Below are 16,987 nucleotides of genomic sequence, written 5' to 3'. Positions count from 1 at the left end.
ACACACACACACACACACACACACACACTTAAAATAGGTTTGCTCATTAGAGTGGTGCTCTTTGGTTGCTATAGTTAAAGTTGTGTCAATACTTCAATTATAAACCTCTATTTTGGAGGGACATATAACTCCACTTCAAATTGACCACGTTAGACAGACTGCCATCTTTATTTCTTAAGAGGTTTACTGGCTTTGGATGCTTTTTGCACTACTTTAACTCAAAATATATAATCTCTTTAAAGGATAGTTTGGCAGACATATAGTTTTAATATTGTTATTGCTTCTGGTAAGGAAAAAACAGGACTAAAAATAAATTTATTCTGTATGTACAATATACAACATATGAAAATTTCTAAACCAAAGTGGTGCTTTTGATACAGTAGCATGCATCAGAAAAAATATATATCTTCGGGTTTTTATTCTGGCATAAAGTCAGGTAATTTACCTATCTAAAAGATTGAAAATAACCCTGGAAAAAAGAAAAAAAAAAGGATCCTCAGAACTTATATAAGTACTCATTTCTTAATCTTCCAAAATTGTAATTAAGGACCCCAACATTTAAACGTTAAGGGGCAATTATAGATCAGTGGAAATAATTCCTTGAGTTTTGTGCACCCCCTTTCTTTTCCCTCTTGTATCAACATGTTTTTGAGCAGCAGCCTATATCCTAGCTTTCTGATTTAGTTTATCTTTGTATTCAAGACATTACATAGGTGATTAGATGCCAGGGTGATCATCCTCCTTCAAATAGCAAATGCTTGTGCCTCTATGCCTGGGACCAAAAATTCAAATGCCAAGTTTGGTCCTTCTCTTTCCAAGGCAAAGAAACAACAAAATAGCTAATGACAGTTACTTATCTAATCCGCATTCAAAATCGTGTTGACTAGTTCAGAAGAGAAATGCATTTTTTTCTCTTTGCTCAAATACAATAGCCTTTGTCGAAAAATTAATTCAGGTTTCCCACAGGGTATGCAATGTAAGGGTGCACTGCTTCATAGCAAAGGTAGACATTAAGTCAAAATTGTGTAGGGCTAGCTCCCTAAAGCAGGGAATCAAGTATAAAGAGTTAAGGTTAAAAAGAAAGTCAGAGGAAGAAGTTTAGTTTATAGTTTTGTTAACAGGGTGAAAACTTTCAGTCCCCTTTAACACATTTTACATACTACATTTTGCAGGTACTTTGAAGAAATACTAAGCTTAAAAAGTAAGATGAACTTACTCATCAGAAATGACACACAGGCTAATGACATTGTAAACGTGGCACAGCAGGAAGGGAGTATGTAAGGTAAGAAGAATCAACCTGCAGCTGGATAAATGCTGGAATTTGACACACAAACCAGAACTGTAATAATTCCTAGAGACATGCTTGTCTTCTTGAGAAACAGTTAAACGCTTACTTAAAATCTTTGCAATCGGCATCCATTCCATTTGGCAAACCTCTGCCATTTATTTTAGAAACATCCTCATCATCTCCTTGTTTAAGATCTCTGTTTTTGTCCTCCTCAAATGGAGAAGCCTTGCCTTTCTGATCTCCTTTCTCTGGTCCATCTGTTTCAGCATCTCTAGTGCCCTGAGGAAAAAGAATCTGTTTGATTCTGAATATTCAACAGAACACAAAGGAGCACCATCAGGTGGCCTAATTCTACACTATAGTGCATGTAAACAATACAAACATTTTGTTTTAAATGAAATTGCATCTGGTGAGTAACTTGATGGGTATCAACCATATGCAATTTAGAATTGCCAAAATATGAAAGGGATTGTCAGGATTTATAATGGAAGAGCTAACTCAACCTTAACTATAGCGGTGCTGGTAAAGTAGTAATGTCATGTTAGATTGCTAAAACTATTTAACGTAGTTAAAAAAACCTTAGTTTTAGAACATAACCAATATGACGCTCTAGAATAAAGAATTCTGTATTTTAAAGCTAGTTGTTAATACCTTTAGCAGCAAAATCATTTACCCGGTACTATTTTTTCTACTTCAAATGTTTTTTTTTATTCAAACGTATTTGGTAGATAAACATGATAATATCCCACAAGCTGTATATTCAAGATCTCTAAACTGTTTCTCACTAACCCCTTCATGTTAGACTCCTCCAAACAAAGAAAACTGTGGGTAAGAACACTGTATTTCCTCAGCAGAAGGAGCACAAAGAGATGAGTAGACAAATGCAGTACAAAATTTAACTGTGTTAAAATAATATATGGATTACAGTAGGTAACTATGCAAATGTAAAACATTATATTACTTACAAAAGCTCCCTTCCTAAATCGAGAATCCAATTTATCTGCTGGAGAGGAACTTAACACATATTCTACCATGCTCACGCCAAGGCCACCACTTTCTGATCGAGGAGACAATACAGCATTTACTTCACTGTTTCCATGAAAACCCTGTCCAGGCTTTCTCTGGACCATAATAGGCTGGGACATAGAGTGGTCTGTTTAAAATAAATTCATAAAATAAAAATTACTGAGTGGACTTTCACAGAGAAACTTACAAAGTTTTTAATTTCACATCACCAGAAGAGATAATAACGGTAATAACATGATAATGTCAGTTTTATTCTTGAAAGTTATAACTGAATACATTTAATAAAAATTCCAAACCTTAATTTTAAGGAGTTAATTGTTACTGGCATATCACTATAGCTCATTCAGTATGGATTTTTTTTTGAGTCTGGGTAAGGAAAAACAAGCTTAAAACTGAATGTATCCTAAGGTTCATAAAACTTTTCAGATAACATGTAGTTAGCAGAAATAATCTTTAATTGCATATAGATCAATGACTTACGAGGAGTTCCCCATGCAGTCTCTCTCCACTCATCACCAAGGAATATTCCTTTTTGTCCATCTTTTGCTGAATCATCAGGTTCCCAAAACTTTTTGGCAGGTAAAAGCTATTTGAAGAAGGGAAATTACTTTACTTCATTCAAAATGTTACTTTACTTTATGGATAACCAAAATTTTAAAACCATATGACAAAAGGGTTCTATTTTATAAGTAAAACAAAGTAGTCCAGTAATTTTGCAATATTACAATAAGTTTTGTAAGGAAATAAACTGTACTAAAATAACATTTAGAGAGTATCAAAAGATAGCATCTAGTTTTAGGAATGGATTCCTCAAGAAATGACAATCCACTGTACTGAAGACGTATGGTTATTCAGAGCACACACAGGATGCTGTGGGATCACAACGCTAACCCCACTGATGTTCCTCAAGGGTCAACCTAAAGAAATGCCACCCCTAAAACACAAAGTCAATCAAGCCATCTAATAAAAGGCCAAAACCTAGAGGTGGTTTTCATGAGATTGTATCTACACAGAAATGGACCAAGTTCTCAAACTTCAAAAAGTATTAACTATGTGATGGTTAGTTAAATGTCTCTAGGCAACTCCAACCCTGCCATATTTGAACGAGGGACCTAGAGATTAGAAACTTCGTACCAACTATTTTCTTTTAGCAGTGTGCTTTTCTCGAAGTTACTGAATTTTCTCACATAGAACACGTATTTTTCCCCACCCAACTGGGGTGTGTCTTAAGTGAGGAAAGCTTTCTTTGCTGGAAAAGCAGCATGCCTGGAGACGCTGTGTATACCATGCAGCTGCCACTTACCTCTGCTAAGCAAACGGAAGGGACAGTCTTCTGTTAACCCTCTCACAGCCCCAGCTACTGGCTCGGCACTGTAGCTGATGCCGGAAGCAATTATGCTGCTGGCAGTATCTCGATGAGACTTGTGAAGTGTAAGCAACACTCTATTTACAAGAAGTTATATAAAGAACTACTTACAGTAAAGAAGTAACAGTCTTGCTACTTCTCTTTGCGAGGGCCCTAACCTTGCGCGACAAAGAAAGTTCCCCTGGGAACGTATGTCCAGGAAGTTTGGCATCACAAGACAGTCTGGTGTACCAGGAAGTTCCTGATGACAGACTTTCTGGACATTATATGTTCCCAGGAGGATTTACTTTGTCACACAGCTGCCCATGACTCTGGAAAAATCTTTTCTGCTTTCCAAAAATAAGGTGCGCGTCTTATTCGGGTGTGCAATGTATGCAAGAAAGAAAGAGTATTACTTCTAAAGCTGGAAAAATCTTACTCCATTTCAATATTAGAACATCATGTTCTGTTCTGTCTTTCAGTAAAGTACTCATACTGCAGTATTATAGAAAGCAAACACTACACCCAACATTAAAATATATGTTTTCATTCCTAATAATTCTTTCTACCCTATTACATTGCTACTGATATTTATTATAGTGGTCAAAATAATGCACATTAAAGTCCTCAAGATACATTAAGAACAAGTTTGTCTTTATCTATACATGTGCAAAAATTACAAGGAAACACATAACACTCTGGTTTTGTAAAAGAATAATAAAAAACATCCTTCCTATGCAGCCAGCTTCAACAAGAGGAATGGGGAATGCTCTCAGTCCTGCAGACAGTCAGGATACCTTCCTGGGAGGAGAGCGTTGTACACGTCAACCACCATAGACTGAGGAATGCAAACAAGACAGATCTCTCCCACTTCTGGGCAACAACTGCCTTAGCCACAAAGCCACAGGGCAAAATGGATGTCCCACACTCCATTCCTTCAAGTACACCTAATATTCAGGCCCTAAGGAGACTCGGGTACAGAAGCACCTGGGATAGGTGATTCCTAGACAACAGTAAGCAGGAGCTTATACCGACATGTTCAAAATGCTACGTTTTCAACACACACAGATCAATTCTTGCTTAGAGCATATGCATTCTGGTGGGACTCTGCTGAAATGCTCAGTAGAGAAAAAGCAGATTCAGACTAAAAAGTAGTTACTTTATGTCTTTAATTCAGACCCAAGAGAGTCTTCTACAAAATTGTTAATGAAATGATACATCATAGAATCAGAGAAAATTAGGGCTGGAAGGGACCTCAGGAGGTCACATCTAGTCCAACCCTCTGCTCAAAGCAGGACCATCTTCAGCTAGATCACCCCAGCTAAGGTTTTGTCTAGCCAGGTCTTAAAAGCCTCTGAGGATGGAGAGCCTCTTTGGATAACCTGTTCCACTGTTTTACTACCCTCCTACTGAGAAAGGTTTTCCTAATATCTAATCTAAATTTGCTGCAACTTGAGACCATTACTTCTTGTTCTCTTATCTGCCACCACTGAAAACAGTCCAGCTCCATCCTCTTTGGAACCACCCTTCAAGTAGCTGAAGGCTGCTATTAAATCCCACCTCAGTCTTCTCTTCCCAGGCTAAATAAAGTTCAGTTCCCCCGGTCTCATCTCAGAAGCAATGTGCCAGTTCATACCCATCCATGACAGTGCTCCAGTCATGTGAGCTCCCACCACCTCTCTGCTATGCCAATTTCATCATAGTTTCAAGACTGTGTGAGGACTTCCAATTCTTCCCGCTTGTTTCCCAGGCTCTGTGCATTCATGTACAGACACCTGAGGTAATCAGCCAATTGCCCTACTCTCCCAGGAAGGACGAGAAGGCCTCCTCTGCTGCCCCCTTCTGCTTGCACTTCCTCCAGATACAGTATCACAGGTCACTCACTTCCCCATTTACCTCAGTTGGTCTCCATTCCCTAGCAAACCTAGTTTAAAGCCTTCCTCACTAGGTTAACAAGCCTGTCTGTGATTCCCTCTTTTCGTGAGGTCGAACCTGTCTCCTCCTCCTGGAGCAACATCCCATGGTCAAAGACAAGCTGGTTACACCATCTGTGCAACCATGCATTTATCTTCAGGACGTGTCCATTCTTGCCCAGGCCCTTCCTCCTGACCGGAAGGATTGAGAATATGATCTGAGCCCTTGTCCCCTTCACCAGTGCACCCACAGCCCTTGAACATTTTTGATCTGCTCAGGGTCTCCCCTGGCAGTATCATTGGTGCCCACATTGGTGAACAGCATGGAGTAGTCACAGGGCCAGATGAGTCTCAGTAATCCTTCCATAACATCTTGGATCTGCACTCTGGGCAAGCAGCAGATCTCCCCAAGACAAAAGGTCAGGCTGGCAAACGGATGCTTCCACACCCCTCGAAAGGAAGTCTCCAACCACCATGACTTGTCATTTCTTCTTGGTGGCAGTGGTCCTGATCCTTCCAAACTTGGGGAGGCCTGGCCTGTCCTCCTCCACCAACGGAACATGCTCATCCTGTTGCTAGGGCTCCATATCTGTTTTTCAGGTGAACTGCTGCAGATGCTTCCAGTTTCCACCTTCCTGGGAGTCCATGTCCTCTCTCCCTTCTCTAGTGCTGCCTTTTGGAGTCCTTCCTCCACAGCCTTAGAGGTCCTTTAGCATCCATTCAACGAAATTCTCATGGTGGAGGATGTTTTGGAGCCTTGTCACCTCCCCCTGTAGCCTTCTTGCCTGCTCCCTGAGGGATACCACAAGGAGGCACCACTCACATTTGGGCACTCCCACACCTGGCTGTCACAAAGCAACCTGCAAGCCAGTCTCCACAGTGCCAGAACAGGACCTGGGGGGAAGCCTCGACAGTGAGCAGTCCTGACGGGACAAGCACCTCACAGGTGCAAGCAGAGGCAGTGGCAGCAGCTCTGGCACCAAGACATCCTCCACTTATTTCTCTGGGTCTCTTAATCTGCCGCCACTCTCTTGCTGCTCTTCCAAGCAGATCTTCCCTAGTGAACTCACCTGTAAGCTGGCCTGTTTACTGCTCCATGGTCCAAAAGGTTCCTTTTCTCCTGCTTCATCTCAACAAAATGTAAAGGCTCCCCTTGAAAAAAGGGCAAACTGACCTGCGAACCGACCTTCCCAGAGCAGGATTGGGCGCCTGGTGCCTGGCTTCTCTCCTTCCCAGTGAACTGCTTTCAAACTAATTGCCCTGTTTACTGCCCCTGTTCGCTCACCAAGGGAACCCTTACTTGATCCCCTAAGAAGGCAATAACTGGAGTTAAAAGGAATGGCCTGCGATACTCAGATGATCAAACTTGATGATTTAGTGCTCCCATCTAACCTTAAAATATGAATCTATGGCTAGTTTTATGCCAGGTTTCTTTGAATACCTCAGTTTAGAGAAATAAAACATTTTCATAATTCTGCAAAACACCTTTCTTGAAGTACGGCACCCAAAACTGGACGCAGTACTCCAACTGTGGTCTGACCAATGCCACCTGGAGGGGAAGTATAACATCCTTGGTTCTATTTGTCATGCCAAGCCAAGATCTTTTTCTTCTTATACAACGGTTCAATCTCATATTTCAACAGTTCAGCTTCCTGTGCTCCAATACATACTCTATACCTTAAGAGGCTGAAATGAACTGTTTGGAATTTGTATAGAGTTCCTAAATGAAAGAATTCTCCATTTAAATTTCACTTAACAGTGGGAGTGGAAGTATATAGAGGGCTCTCTAGACATTCAGGTACAGGCCATATAGTATCTGATGCGTGATCCACATAATCATGCCTCCTGCCAGCCTATACATGCACGGTAGGAGATGTGCTTGCGGGATCCAGCATCAGATCAAATCACGCTTTATTGCTGGTGCAGCACGAGTCCGGGATCATGATCCTAGGCTCCCCCCAGTACCGAAGGCAAGTTCCTGTGCTGTGACTCCACAGCTGACAAGTTTCACAGCATACCATGTGCTGCCCCTGCTGCAAGCCTTGTCAGCTTAAAAAGGAGTGCAGCAGGTAATGTACCCCTAAAACTGAGCGCCTCAACAGCTGATGGGGATCCCAGCCACAGGGGAGGACCTGGCTACACGTTCAATTAATGGCATAAGAAAAAGCCACAAAGTTATCCCACATTTTTTGTGGAATAACTATGTAATTTATGCCTTCTTTTATCACACCATTAAGTAACTGAACATGCACCTGGGTCACAACAATGCCTGATTAACCAATTAATCAAGCCTTAATTGTAATGTGTAGATGAGGCCTAGGTAGGACATTTCCCTGCTTCAGGCAGAAGTTAACTTTCCTGATGTAGTTTAATTTTGCTTGCCAATGAGTATGGCATACATCAAATCTCTATTAAAATATTACGATTTAGTTAGAGCCTTTCAAAGAGAATGAACAACTCAAATGTTTATCAATTATTCCTTCTGTCATATCAGGAAGAAGAATGAAAGAGGAACAGCCTGTCCCTTTCACAAACATGCCAAACATCCTATTAAACCAGCTGTACAAGATAGAATCAAGAGTTTAAAACAGTTCTTACAGATTAAGGTAAAAAAGATCATTATGATCATCTTGACTGACCTCCCACATGACAAGCTTTTCACTGTATTTTCTGTATCTAATCCAATCATCTCTACTTGGAGAGGCTGTTTGTTGGGGTTTTTAAAAAAAGACATTCAGTACTGACTTACGGACTCCATGTAATGGAAACAAAAAATTACCACATCCCTTGGTAAACTGGTTCAGTTTCATTACCCTTAACATTTAGAATCATGTTTTATTTTCAATTTCAGCATCAGTTTCCAGAGACTGCATCTTGCTATGCCTGTGATAGATTGAGTCATTTAGTACCAAATACCTTCTCCCAGCAGAAAGGCAATTTAATCGTAATCCATAAATCTCTAAATTACTCTTTAATCACCTAAATAGACTGAGCTTCTTCATTCTCATTTAAAGATTCAATATTCTTGTATCACTGCCCTGAAACATATGCATTTAATCCAACCTACTCCTTGACATGTTACACTAGAGCTGGATAGTATTCCAGAAGTTGTCTCATCACTAGACAACTGTTTTTATCTTCCTTGCTCCTAACCATGAACTACATGATTTTCTTTTCGTAAGGTTTGGTTTAACCCTTGGAGATATGCTCTTCTAAACCTATTAATTGCTTGACTATTATTTTATAAACACACCTTCTCAACCAATGAGTGAATGCCCAAAATGTGTCACAAGAGGAAGACTCATAGAAGATACAGAAATTGGGGAAAAGCCTCCAAGATAAGACTAAGATATAAGACAAAAGAATGAGATTGTACAGGCAACTGAAGGTATAGTCAGCTTTCAGGTGATCAAAGCAGAAAGACAGCAGATCTTTTTCCAATGAAAACTTTTCTTTTGAGGCTGGCTTCTGACAGATTAAACCATCACAGTATTGCAAAACGTAAGTGGATCAAGAGCTCTTAGCTTTAAACTTGATGGTGTACAGTTCTGGGCCAGTGTGTATTAAACTTATGAATTAGCTAAATAAAGCTGTTAAACCGAATATTGCTATGTGAAGAACTGCCAATAAGTGGTCATACTGAATGGCAAGATTAGTCTTGGGATATCCAACCCAGTCTTAAAATCATTAAATCTGTATTTTAGAACTTTTACAGCCTGACCGGTGAAAAGTGCAAATATGAAAATGGGAAGTGTTTAGGCTCAAGTGGATATGAAAAAAATAAACCAACTTAATTAAGAACATAAGCAGGAATCAGCTACATTTCATGAAAAATCAAATCTAGAAAATACTACATAAAGAAGAATACAACAGTGTCTTCATTAGGGACAGGGATATAGGTTGTAACTATGTTGGTCTAAGGACATAGAAAGGCAAGGTTCTTCGGGTAAATCTGATATCTTATTAGACCAACTCAAATAGCTGGAGAAAAATCTTCTTTGCAAGCTTTTGAGTAGGGATAAGCAGCTATCTGTATATTTTATCAGCATATTTATTCACATATTTAAGGACAATTACTAAGCCATAGTTTGCAAAATATGATAAACATAAGATTTCACACAGGTTTTTGGTTAAAAGGTACAAAACATTATTGAAGAATTAAAATTAGGACACAAGATTAAAAATTGTATTTTCTGCATTCATAAGAATCACGATTAAGTAGCACTGATGAGACCATATCTGGATTATTATAAATCTCAACCCTGTGGCCTTCAGCATCAAGAAAACAAGTTGGAGAGAGTTAACAAAAATAAAGAAAAATATAGCAGTACTAGGATGTTTAAGTGGGCAAAACAATTAGCGAGGAAAGGAAAAATGAAATTTAGAAAGAAAAATGCTTTAAGTTCCTAACAGCAAGACTTAATAACATCAAACTAAACCAGATAAAAGCATTTGAGAATAAACTACAAACACTTCACTACGTCTTATGGGTGATACAGGAGTAATTAATTCATTTCTGCAGGGAGTGGAACTTGATTACTACAAGGAGACAAAAAGCAAAACCAGAATCAAAACCAGAATACCCTGCCATTTGATCCATCTTTCACAATTCCTTAGTCTTCTCAAGAAATGATAACATGAATCAATCCATTGAGCTGAATCAGCAAATGCAGAGTAAGATACTTTAAAATATACTGAAGATGCAATCCAAATGAAAGACAGGAGAGTTAAGAACCTATTAGAGAATTAGATAACATGATTCTAGTACTTATTACACTAGAAACTCTACTTTCATCCAAAATGCCCCCAAAAGTTTTCACTTTCATAGCTCAGCAGAAAATCACAGAAACAAATAAAATACCCTCAATAAAGATGTCTCCCTCAATCTGAGGCTACCATAAATCAATCAATAAGCTCAGCAATGACCTACTCCGTATATTAAAAAGGAACATTAACACTAAGACACAACAACTGGACTATCTCCCATGCCACCACTCCAAAGGGCCCTGTGCAAGTGTATAAACCGCAGCAGGTTCTACCTATGCTCCCAGTCAGGCATCACAACAAGGGGGTACACAGCATTTTTGGGTAGCGGACCAGAATGACCCAGCTCACGTCAAAGACCAGCACCAGCACCTGGCCACTGCTACAACATAGCATGGGCAAAGTGTCCAGCAGCAGTGTGGGCAAAGCCCCCCACTGCCAAAGCATCCACTTTGTGGGTCCAATCCAGTGGCTCCACAGGCCAGACTGGGCCATGGACTGTAGGTTGCTGATCCCTGATGTAGGCATAATGCTGCTGCTTTTGTTTATTCAGGGAAAAAGAGCAGCCCTGCTTTTACTCCTAGATAGGGTAGCAGTTCCCTTGCTGCTAGCCAGGTATCTTGGGAAGGAGGTTCCTCCTGTCATTACTACTTTAAGTGGTGAGGGAGCCATGAGAGGCCATGCCAGGTCCTGGTATACCTGGGACCCTGTATCAAAGTAAAAACTGGCTGTAGCGATTAGAGGCACAACTACTAAATGATAAGAACCCTTCATTAAAAATCAGAAAACACATAAAACAATTTTAGCAGCAGTTTATTAGATCAGTAAGTATCAATCTGGAGAAAAATTCTCATTAACCAGAATATCAAATTTGGTAATTTTTTTTTCCAAATCCATAAATTGTGGCTTTCACAGAAAGACCACAACCCAAAAATAACTCAAGCAAATGAAGCTTAGATAGTACTGCTGTTTTAATGGTGAAAGCCAGTAACCAAACATCTTATAAGGCATATTGTTTAGCAGTTAAAACCTGAATTCTACATGCAGTCTCTGTGTTTAATACTTCGATGTGATTTTATAGATAAGCCCTAACACTAGTTTCTTTACATTCGCACTCAACACTTAAGTAAAGTAATCTAGAATATGGCCAGTTTGCATTTTATATATCCAATATATATCTGCATCTAATATATCTATCTATATCACACACACACAACTTGCCCCCACAGAGCTCAACCTGCCCTCCCAGTATGCCATCAAGTCCCAGGAAGAACCTGGTGCCATCCCTGGTGCAGCTCCAGGAGCGGCAGACGCCACCTGCCTGCAGCCACTAGGCTGCATCATGCCCCAAACCCACTGGCACAGCACAGCCCAGCAGCTGCAGGCAGGCAGCATCCGCTGCAACCTGGGGCTGCAGCAGGCTCTCCTCAGTGCTCAGGACAGGCCGCAGCAATGCAAGGGGGGCTGCTGCCACCCCAAAATGTGCTTTAGCTCCCCCCCCACCTGCCCTCCCCAGCACTGACACCAAGTGTGGGCTGCCCAGGGGGCGCGGGCCCCCAGATCTACACACAGGATAACAGGAGGTTGCTCCTGCTGCCTGGGGCCAGTGGTGGCAGCAGTGTTCCTGGCGCTGGGCACAGGGTTTAAAAGATTAAATCTTTTGTGAAATAAAATCTGGTTAATCTGTCACTCTGAGGGGATTAATACTGAGGACTGATTATCCATGAGCTATTAACAGAAGTCAGACATTTTCATCCGTTTGCAAAATGCATTTTGCATGATACTGAGAGACAGTAATTTAACATTCATAATGAAGCAATATATAAAAATTCTGAGTGCAAACATTATGCCTTCTGGCTTACTATCTAAGAACTGTATGATTATACAGATACTTATGTAAATTTGTTTCTACAAAAATTCAGAGCTTGCTACCTACAAATTAGGAATTATATTATTATACGTAAAATAATTTAAGATGTGTCAAACGCAGCCAGCAGAACCCTTCCTTCAGCCTACTAGGCTCTTTGACAGGCCCATTGGGCCATGGTTGTTGGCAGCAGTCGGGGGTAGGGAGGCGGCGGCGGCTTTTCCAACAGCCCTGCTGGCTCTGCCACCCTGGATTTCACTTGGGGCAGGGATGAGTTTGACACTCCTGATTTAAGATTTTTGTTTTGGATTTAGATGGCCTTATTGCAAAATGGAATGATTGATCACCCAACTCTAAGCCAAGAAAAGATGAATGTATGCAGTGCTTTGTGTGCATCAGTTTGCTTGACAAGCACTAGATGTGCACCGATAATATCAGTCCCATATTGGATCGGCACTGATATAGGGAAAAATCGACAGTATTGGTAATTGGCTTTTTTTGGCTGATGCAGCCGATAATGTGGTTGATAATTGCTCCATCCATGCACGGGGCCAGGAGCACAGCCTGGTGGCTTGAAGAGCAGCATCTGTTGTGGGGGAAAGGAAGGGCCGTGGGAGGGACAGATCAAGGGCTCTGCAGTGAGGGAGCGGGGCTGGGGCAGGCATTGCACAGCTAGGGCAGGTGGGGTGCAGGATTGGAGCTCGTCCAGGAGGCAGAGGGAGGGGGCTCCTGCTGCTACAGCACCCTGGGAGGGCATTGAGGGGGGAGGGAAACATGCGCTCCAGGGTCTTTGCAAGGGCAAACTGCCCCTGCGGACTGGACTCATCCCAGCAGGGGGCTGGATTAAGCTGTGCTCAGGGCAGGAGGTGGCATGCTGGGAAGGGGGCTACAGTGAATTTTGGGGTGGCTGTAGGCCTCCAGGTTCCCTCCCAGTGTCACTGCCACCTGCCCCAAGCACAGCCCAGCCCAAAAAAATCTCTATTGGTGCACCCCTAACAGGCACTATGGAGGGCACAGGTCTGTACCTTAAATTGACTAATTGTGAGAAGCAAATTCCATTGTGATTTTGTGTGTGTGAGCATTTGGAAGTGACTAGTTGTACTTTAATAAGAGATAATGAATTAGTCAAAACACCTTGTGTGGAAGTCAACAGGATGCCAGTGGGGATTCGACTAATAAGAAAGAGCAAAGTGATAATTTAATCCAGTGATTAATTAACAAGATTTCACTATACAATGTATCCTCACATCTGTCGGTCTTCACATGAATATATCTTAGTACAATTTGCATCTGCCTGCCTTGACTTGGCTTGTTGAATACATCCCAAGTGGATGATAGTCCAGCCACAGTTTTGTTTGTCTTCAGTGATCTGGCACTTTAACTGACCCAACACAAAGAGCTGATAGTTTCAAAACCGCAGCAGCTAAACTGCCAGATATAAGAGCCTGAAGTAACTTTCTAAATCTTAAGCAGTGAAATTTGAAAACATTTAAAAATACATTTAATCTTTTAAAAATAGGAAACATCTTTAATGAAATTAAGAATAGCAAGACAAAGGCTGTTTGAGACAGAACACAAAAACTCACCTACACTTGGCTCAGCTGTCACTTGACCAGTCTTATTTGCATTATTTGAACTGGAGCGAGTTGGGTTTCCACAATTAATACCTGATCACTGGAACTTTTAACATTGTAGTACTGGAACTCTTAACACTATTCCATCATCTTTTTTTTTTAGATTCTACCTCATTAACATCAGTGAAGAGACTGTAACTGCACCTCCCAATTATAAAAGTACCATTAACTCATTCTAGATTGCAGACCCACTAGTGACTTGACTAGCAGAATAGAAAAACAGACTTTTTATACCTATTGCTAAGAGAGCTTCCCAACAAGAATTGTAACAGCTTATTTAAAGTCTTTCATTCCAAACATTAATGTACTTTGTTTGATCAAAGATATTTCAAATTCTCTGACAGTACACCTCCTTCAGGACAATTTGTTCCTCTGCACCCGTAAGTACTTTTAACCATGGCTGCCTCCAGAAGCAGTGTCTCTACAGGCATAATAAATATCCTTATTTTCTTATACTCTAGCTCAAAAAAGCCAAAACAAAAACAAACAAAAAACCCCAACCTTTCATGCCTCCTAGTTTCATAGGCTCATTGTACAGAACCATATAGAAGTAGGACTGGAAGGGACCTCTGGACATCATCTAGTCCAAGCCCTGCTCAAGACAGATTCAACCCTATCCAAACTATCCCATACGAGTCCTTATCTACCCTATTCCTAAAATGAGAAGATTAAGCCTGTAGCCTAACTACAAGCACCTTAACATGTCACAGGTAAAGGAAGGGTACAAAGGTTATCAGATTTCTGTTGCTGCTAGGGCTGTTAAAAAGTACTCAAAAGATTTAAAAAGAGGGTCAGGGATTCTAATATTATAAAACCCTAAGTCTGACTGTCTGTAACACTTTATTTCCACACTGACTGGAGGACAAACAGCCAGAGTGCAAAGAACCGTACTGACAGAAGGCAACCTGCCGTCATGATGGTGGGGACACAGGGGATGGAGTCGGGGGCAAGGCCAGCGCAGTTAGCCTCCCCCTCTCCCCCTGCTCCCTGGAGGCAGCAGCAACAGAGTGGACAGAAGGGGGGGTGGTGAGGCCAGCAAGTAATGCGGGGTGGTAGGGGGGGCTCTGTCCCCATGCTCCACCCCTACCCCGGTCATTCTTGCTGGGCAATCAGCTAGTAACAGGTATAATAACCACTCAGTCTGACATGAATACAGGGGACCCATCTAAGAAAAGGGCTTCAATTGTTAAAAGCAGCAGGGATTTTCTTCACACACATACTTCAAGTAAAAAACCTAGCATATTAGCTCAATTTTTAAGTCTATCAATTGACAAACCCAAGGTATGACAACATGGTAACCCTGTTCACAAACCCCCATTATAAGACACTACTGTTGATGTTGATTATCTCCACCATAGATAACATAAAGGAAACTTCTAGATGATGAAAAAATGGGCTATATCAAATAAACTCTTTGTTAAACAAATTATAAGTCATGTTATAGATATCTTCCTCAATTTTATTAGAACTCCTAATCCTCCAATATGTTTTTTAGCCACCTAAAAATATTTACCTCTCCCATTCCCCGAGATTCTAGTGCAAGAGCTTGAAACTCATGATTCATCTCATCCACAGATCGAACCTGAAGAAAGAAAATAATGCAAATTAGCAGTGCATTATATAGAAAACTACATCTACAATAAAATACATATACCCCAGGTAATTGTACTGTTTGTTCAAAATAACTTCTGAAATGCACATAATTTACTGCTCAATCTACATCAAATGCCACACCATTGATTTGGTGAGCAAATCTAGTTTTTAAAAAGTTACAATTAGTTCTTTAATGAATCATTCTTACAAAATAACACAAAAAGAAATTTTAGGGACAAATACATCTAGATCTAAGTTTAATATTTTTGATACACATCAAACAATCTGCAATAAATACAAACTAGTGAAACTGATTTTGTGCATGCATATAACTTGGAATGGAAATGATTTGTTGCACACAATGTTACTGAACACACTAAGCAGACAAAAGTAGGAAGAGCTCATGACAGAGTCAGTATAAGCTAACAGTAAAGTGCTACTGTTGAGCTATAAGTAATAGCCATGAGCGTTCAGATTTCCTCTTTTCTAAATCATACGGAGAGTCCTTTTGCCATTAAAACAAACATAAGACATTTCTATAATGAATGCTAAACGTGTTGCTTCAAATGACAAATTTCCAAGGTCTCAGGGCATCACAGTATCCTTTCCCCCCACCTTTTCAGAGACCCAAGAAAGGGCTTCTATGATACCCCAAAGCTTAAGTCCATCTAAACCATGCAATTGCTTCAATAACCCACAAAAAATATTGCCTTTTGCATATTCCCTGGACCATCATCACTACAGCATCACTTCAACACTACCAATCTACAGGCTATGATTCCCGTCTTCCCTTTTTTACCACACATGCTCACACCCCAACTATATTTGAGTGTCCCCCCAACCCACTTTAAAAAATAACCTTCAAAAGGAACTTACAAAATGTTAGAAGAATGACAACACTAGGAGCTGACAGTTGGGTAGTTTTCAAAGTTACAATATAATGAGGGACAGCAATTACATCACTTAGAAATATTATTGTACCCAAAATTTCAAAAAAAGCTGAAGACGCAAACTGCTTTCCTTTGACGGATGCTGAAGACTTTGCTTCATTTGGAAAGTTGTAGACATACATGCTGTCAGACGTACTACTGCACACAGGTGGAATTTGTATAGCCTAATGTTTATATAACAAAATTAATTCAGTTTTCATCCATCTAGAATTTGTTAGTCCATAAACAGAGTTATGAAACAGGAGAATGTACCCAGGAGAATGTACTCAAAATACCCCAAATTCCATGTTATAGTTAGGGATCTACCTAAATCATGCTACAAGTGACTTGTGCAATGGCCGCTTTAATTGTGCTCTTTTTGCCACAAATTCTCCCACTACCCCGATTGGTGATGAGGCCCTGGCAGCCCTGCTGCTTGCTCCTGATTGGCCAGAAGACAAAAACCAGTTTGAAATATGCCTGTTTTTGCTTCCTGCCACTGATTGGCCGAGGGGCCCCAGTGTTTGCTGCTGATTGGCTAGGAGCCAAAAAACAGGACATATTTAAAACTGTTATCTGCCTACTGACCAATCAGGAGTGAGCAGCGAAGCCGCCAGGATACCTCAGC

General features: G+C 40.6%; 1 protein-coding gene across 7 annotated transcripts in view; it reads right to left on the bottom strand.

Annotated features, from left to right (window-relative positions):
* PUM2 (pumilio RNA binding family member 2) overlaps positions 1-16,987 on the bottom strand; it is a 103,347-nt gene that overhangs the window by 53,819 nt on the left and 32,541 nt on the right. For all 7 annotated transcript variants that reach the window (XM_019537350.1, XM_019537352.1, XM_019537356.1 and 4 more), the window contains exons 4-7: positions 15,351-15,419; positions 2,795-2,900; positions 2,254-2,441; positions 1,395-1,567 (exon numbers count right to left, since the gene is read on the bottom strand). In XM_019537350.1, the coding sequence (XP_019392895.1) occupies positions 1,395-1,567; positions 2,254-2,441; positions 2,795-2,900; positions 15,351-15,419 (536 nt within the window). The remainder of the gene's footprint in view (positions 1-1,394; positions 1,568-2,253; positions 2,442-2,794; positions 2,901-15,350; positions 15,420-16,987) is intronic.

Source organism: Crocodylus porosus, unplaced genomic scaffold (genome assembly GCF_001723895.1).
Source record: "Crocodylus porosus isolate Cpor-Errol unplaced genomic scaffold, CroPor_comp1, whole genome shotgun sequence".
Taxonomy (NCBI): domain Eukaryota; kingdom Metazoa; phylum Chordata; order Crocodylia; family Crocodylidae; genus Crocodylus; species Crocodylus porosus.
Note: the sequence above shows the minus strand (reverse complement) of the source record. Positions and strands in the feature narration are given on the sequence as shown.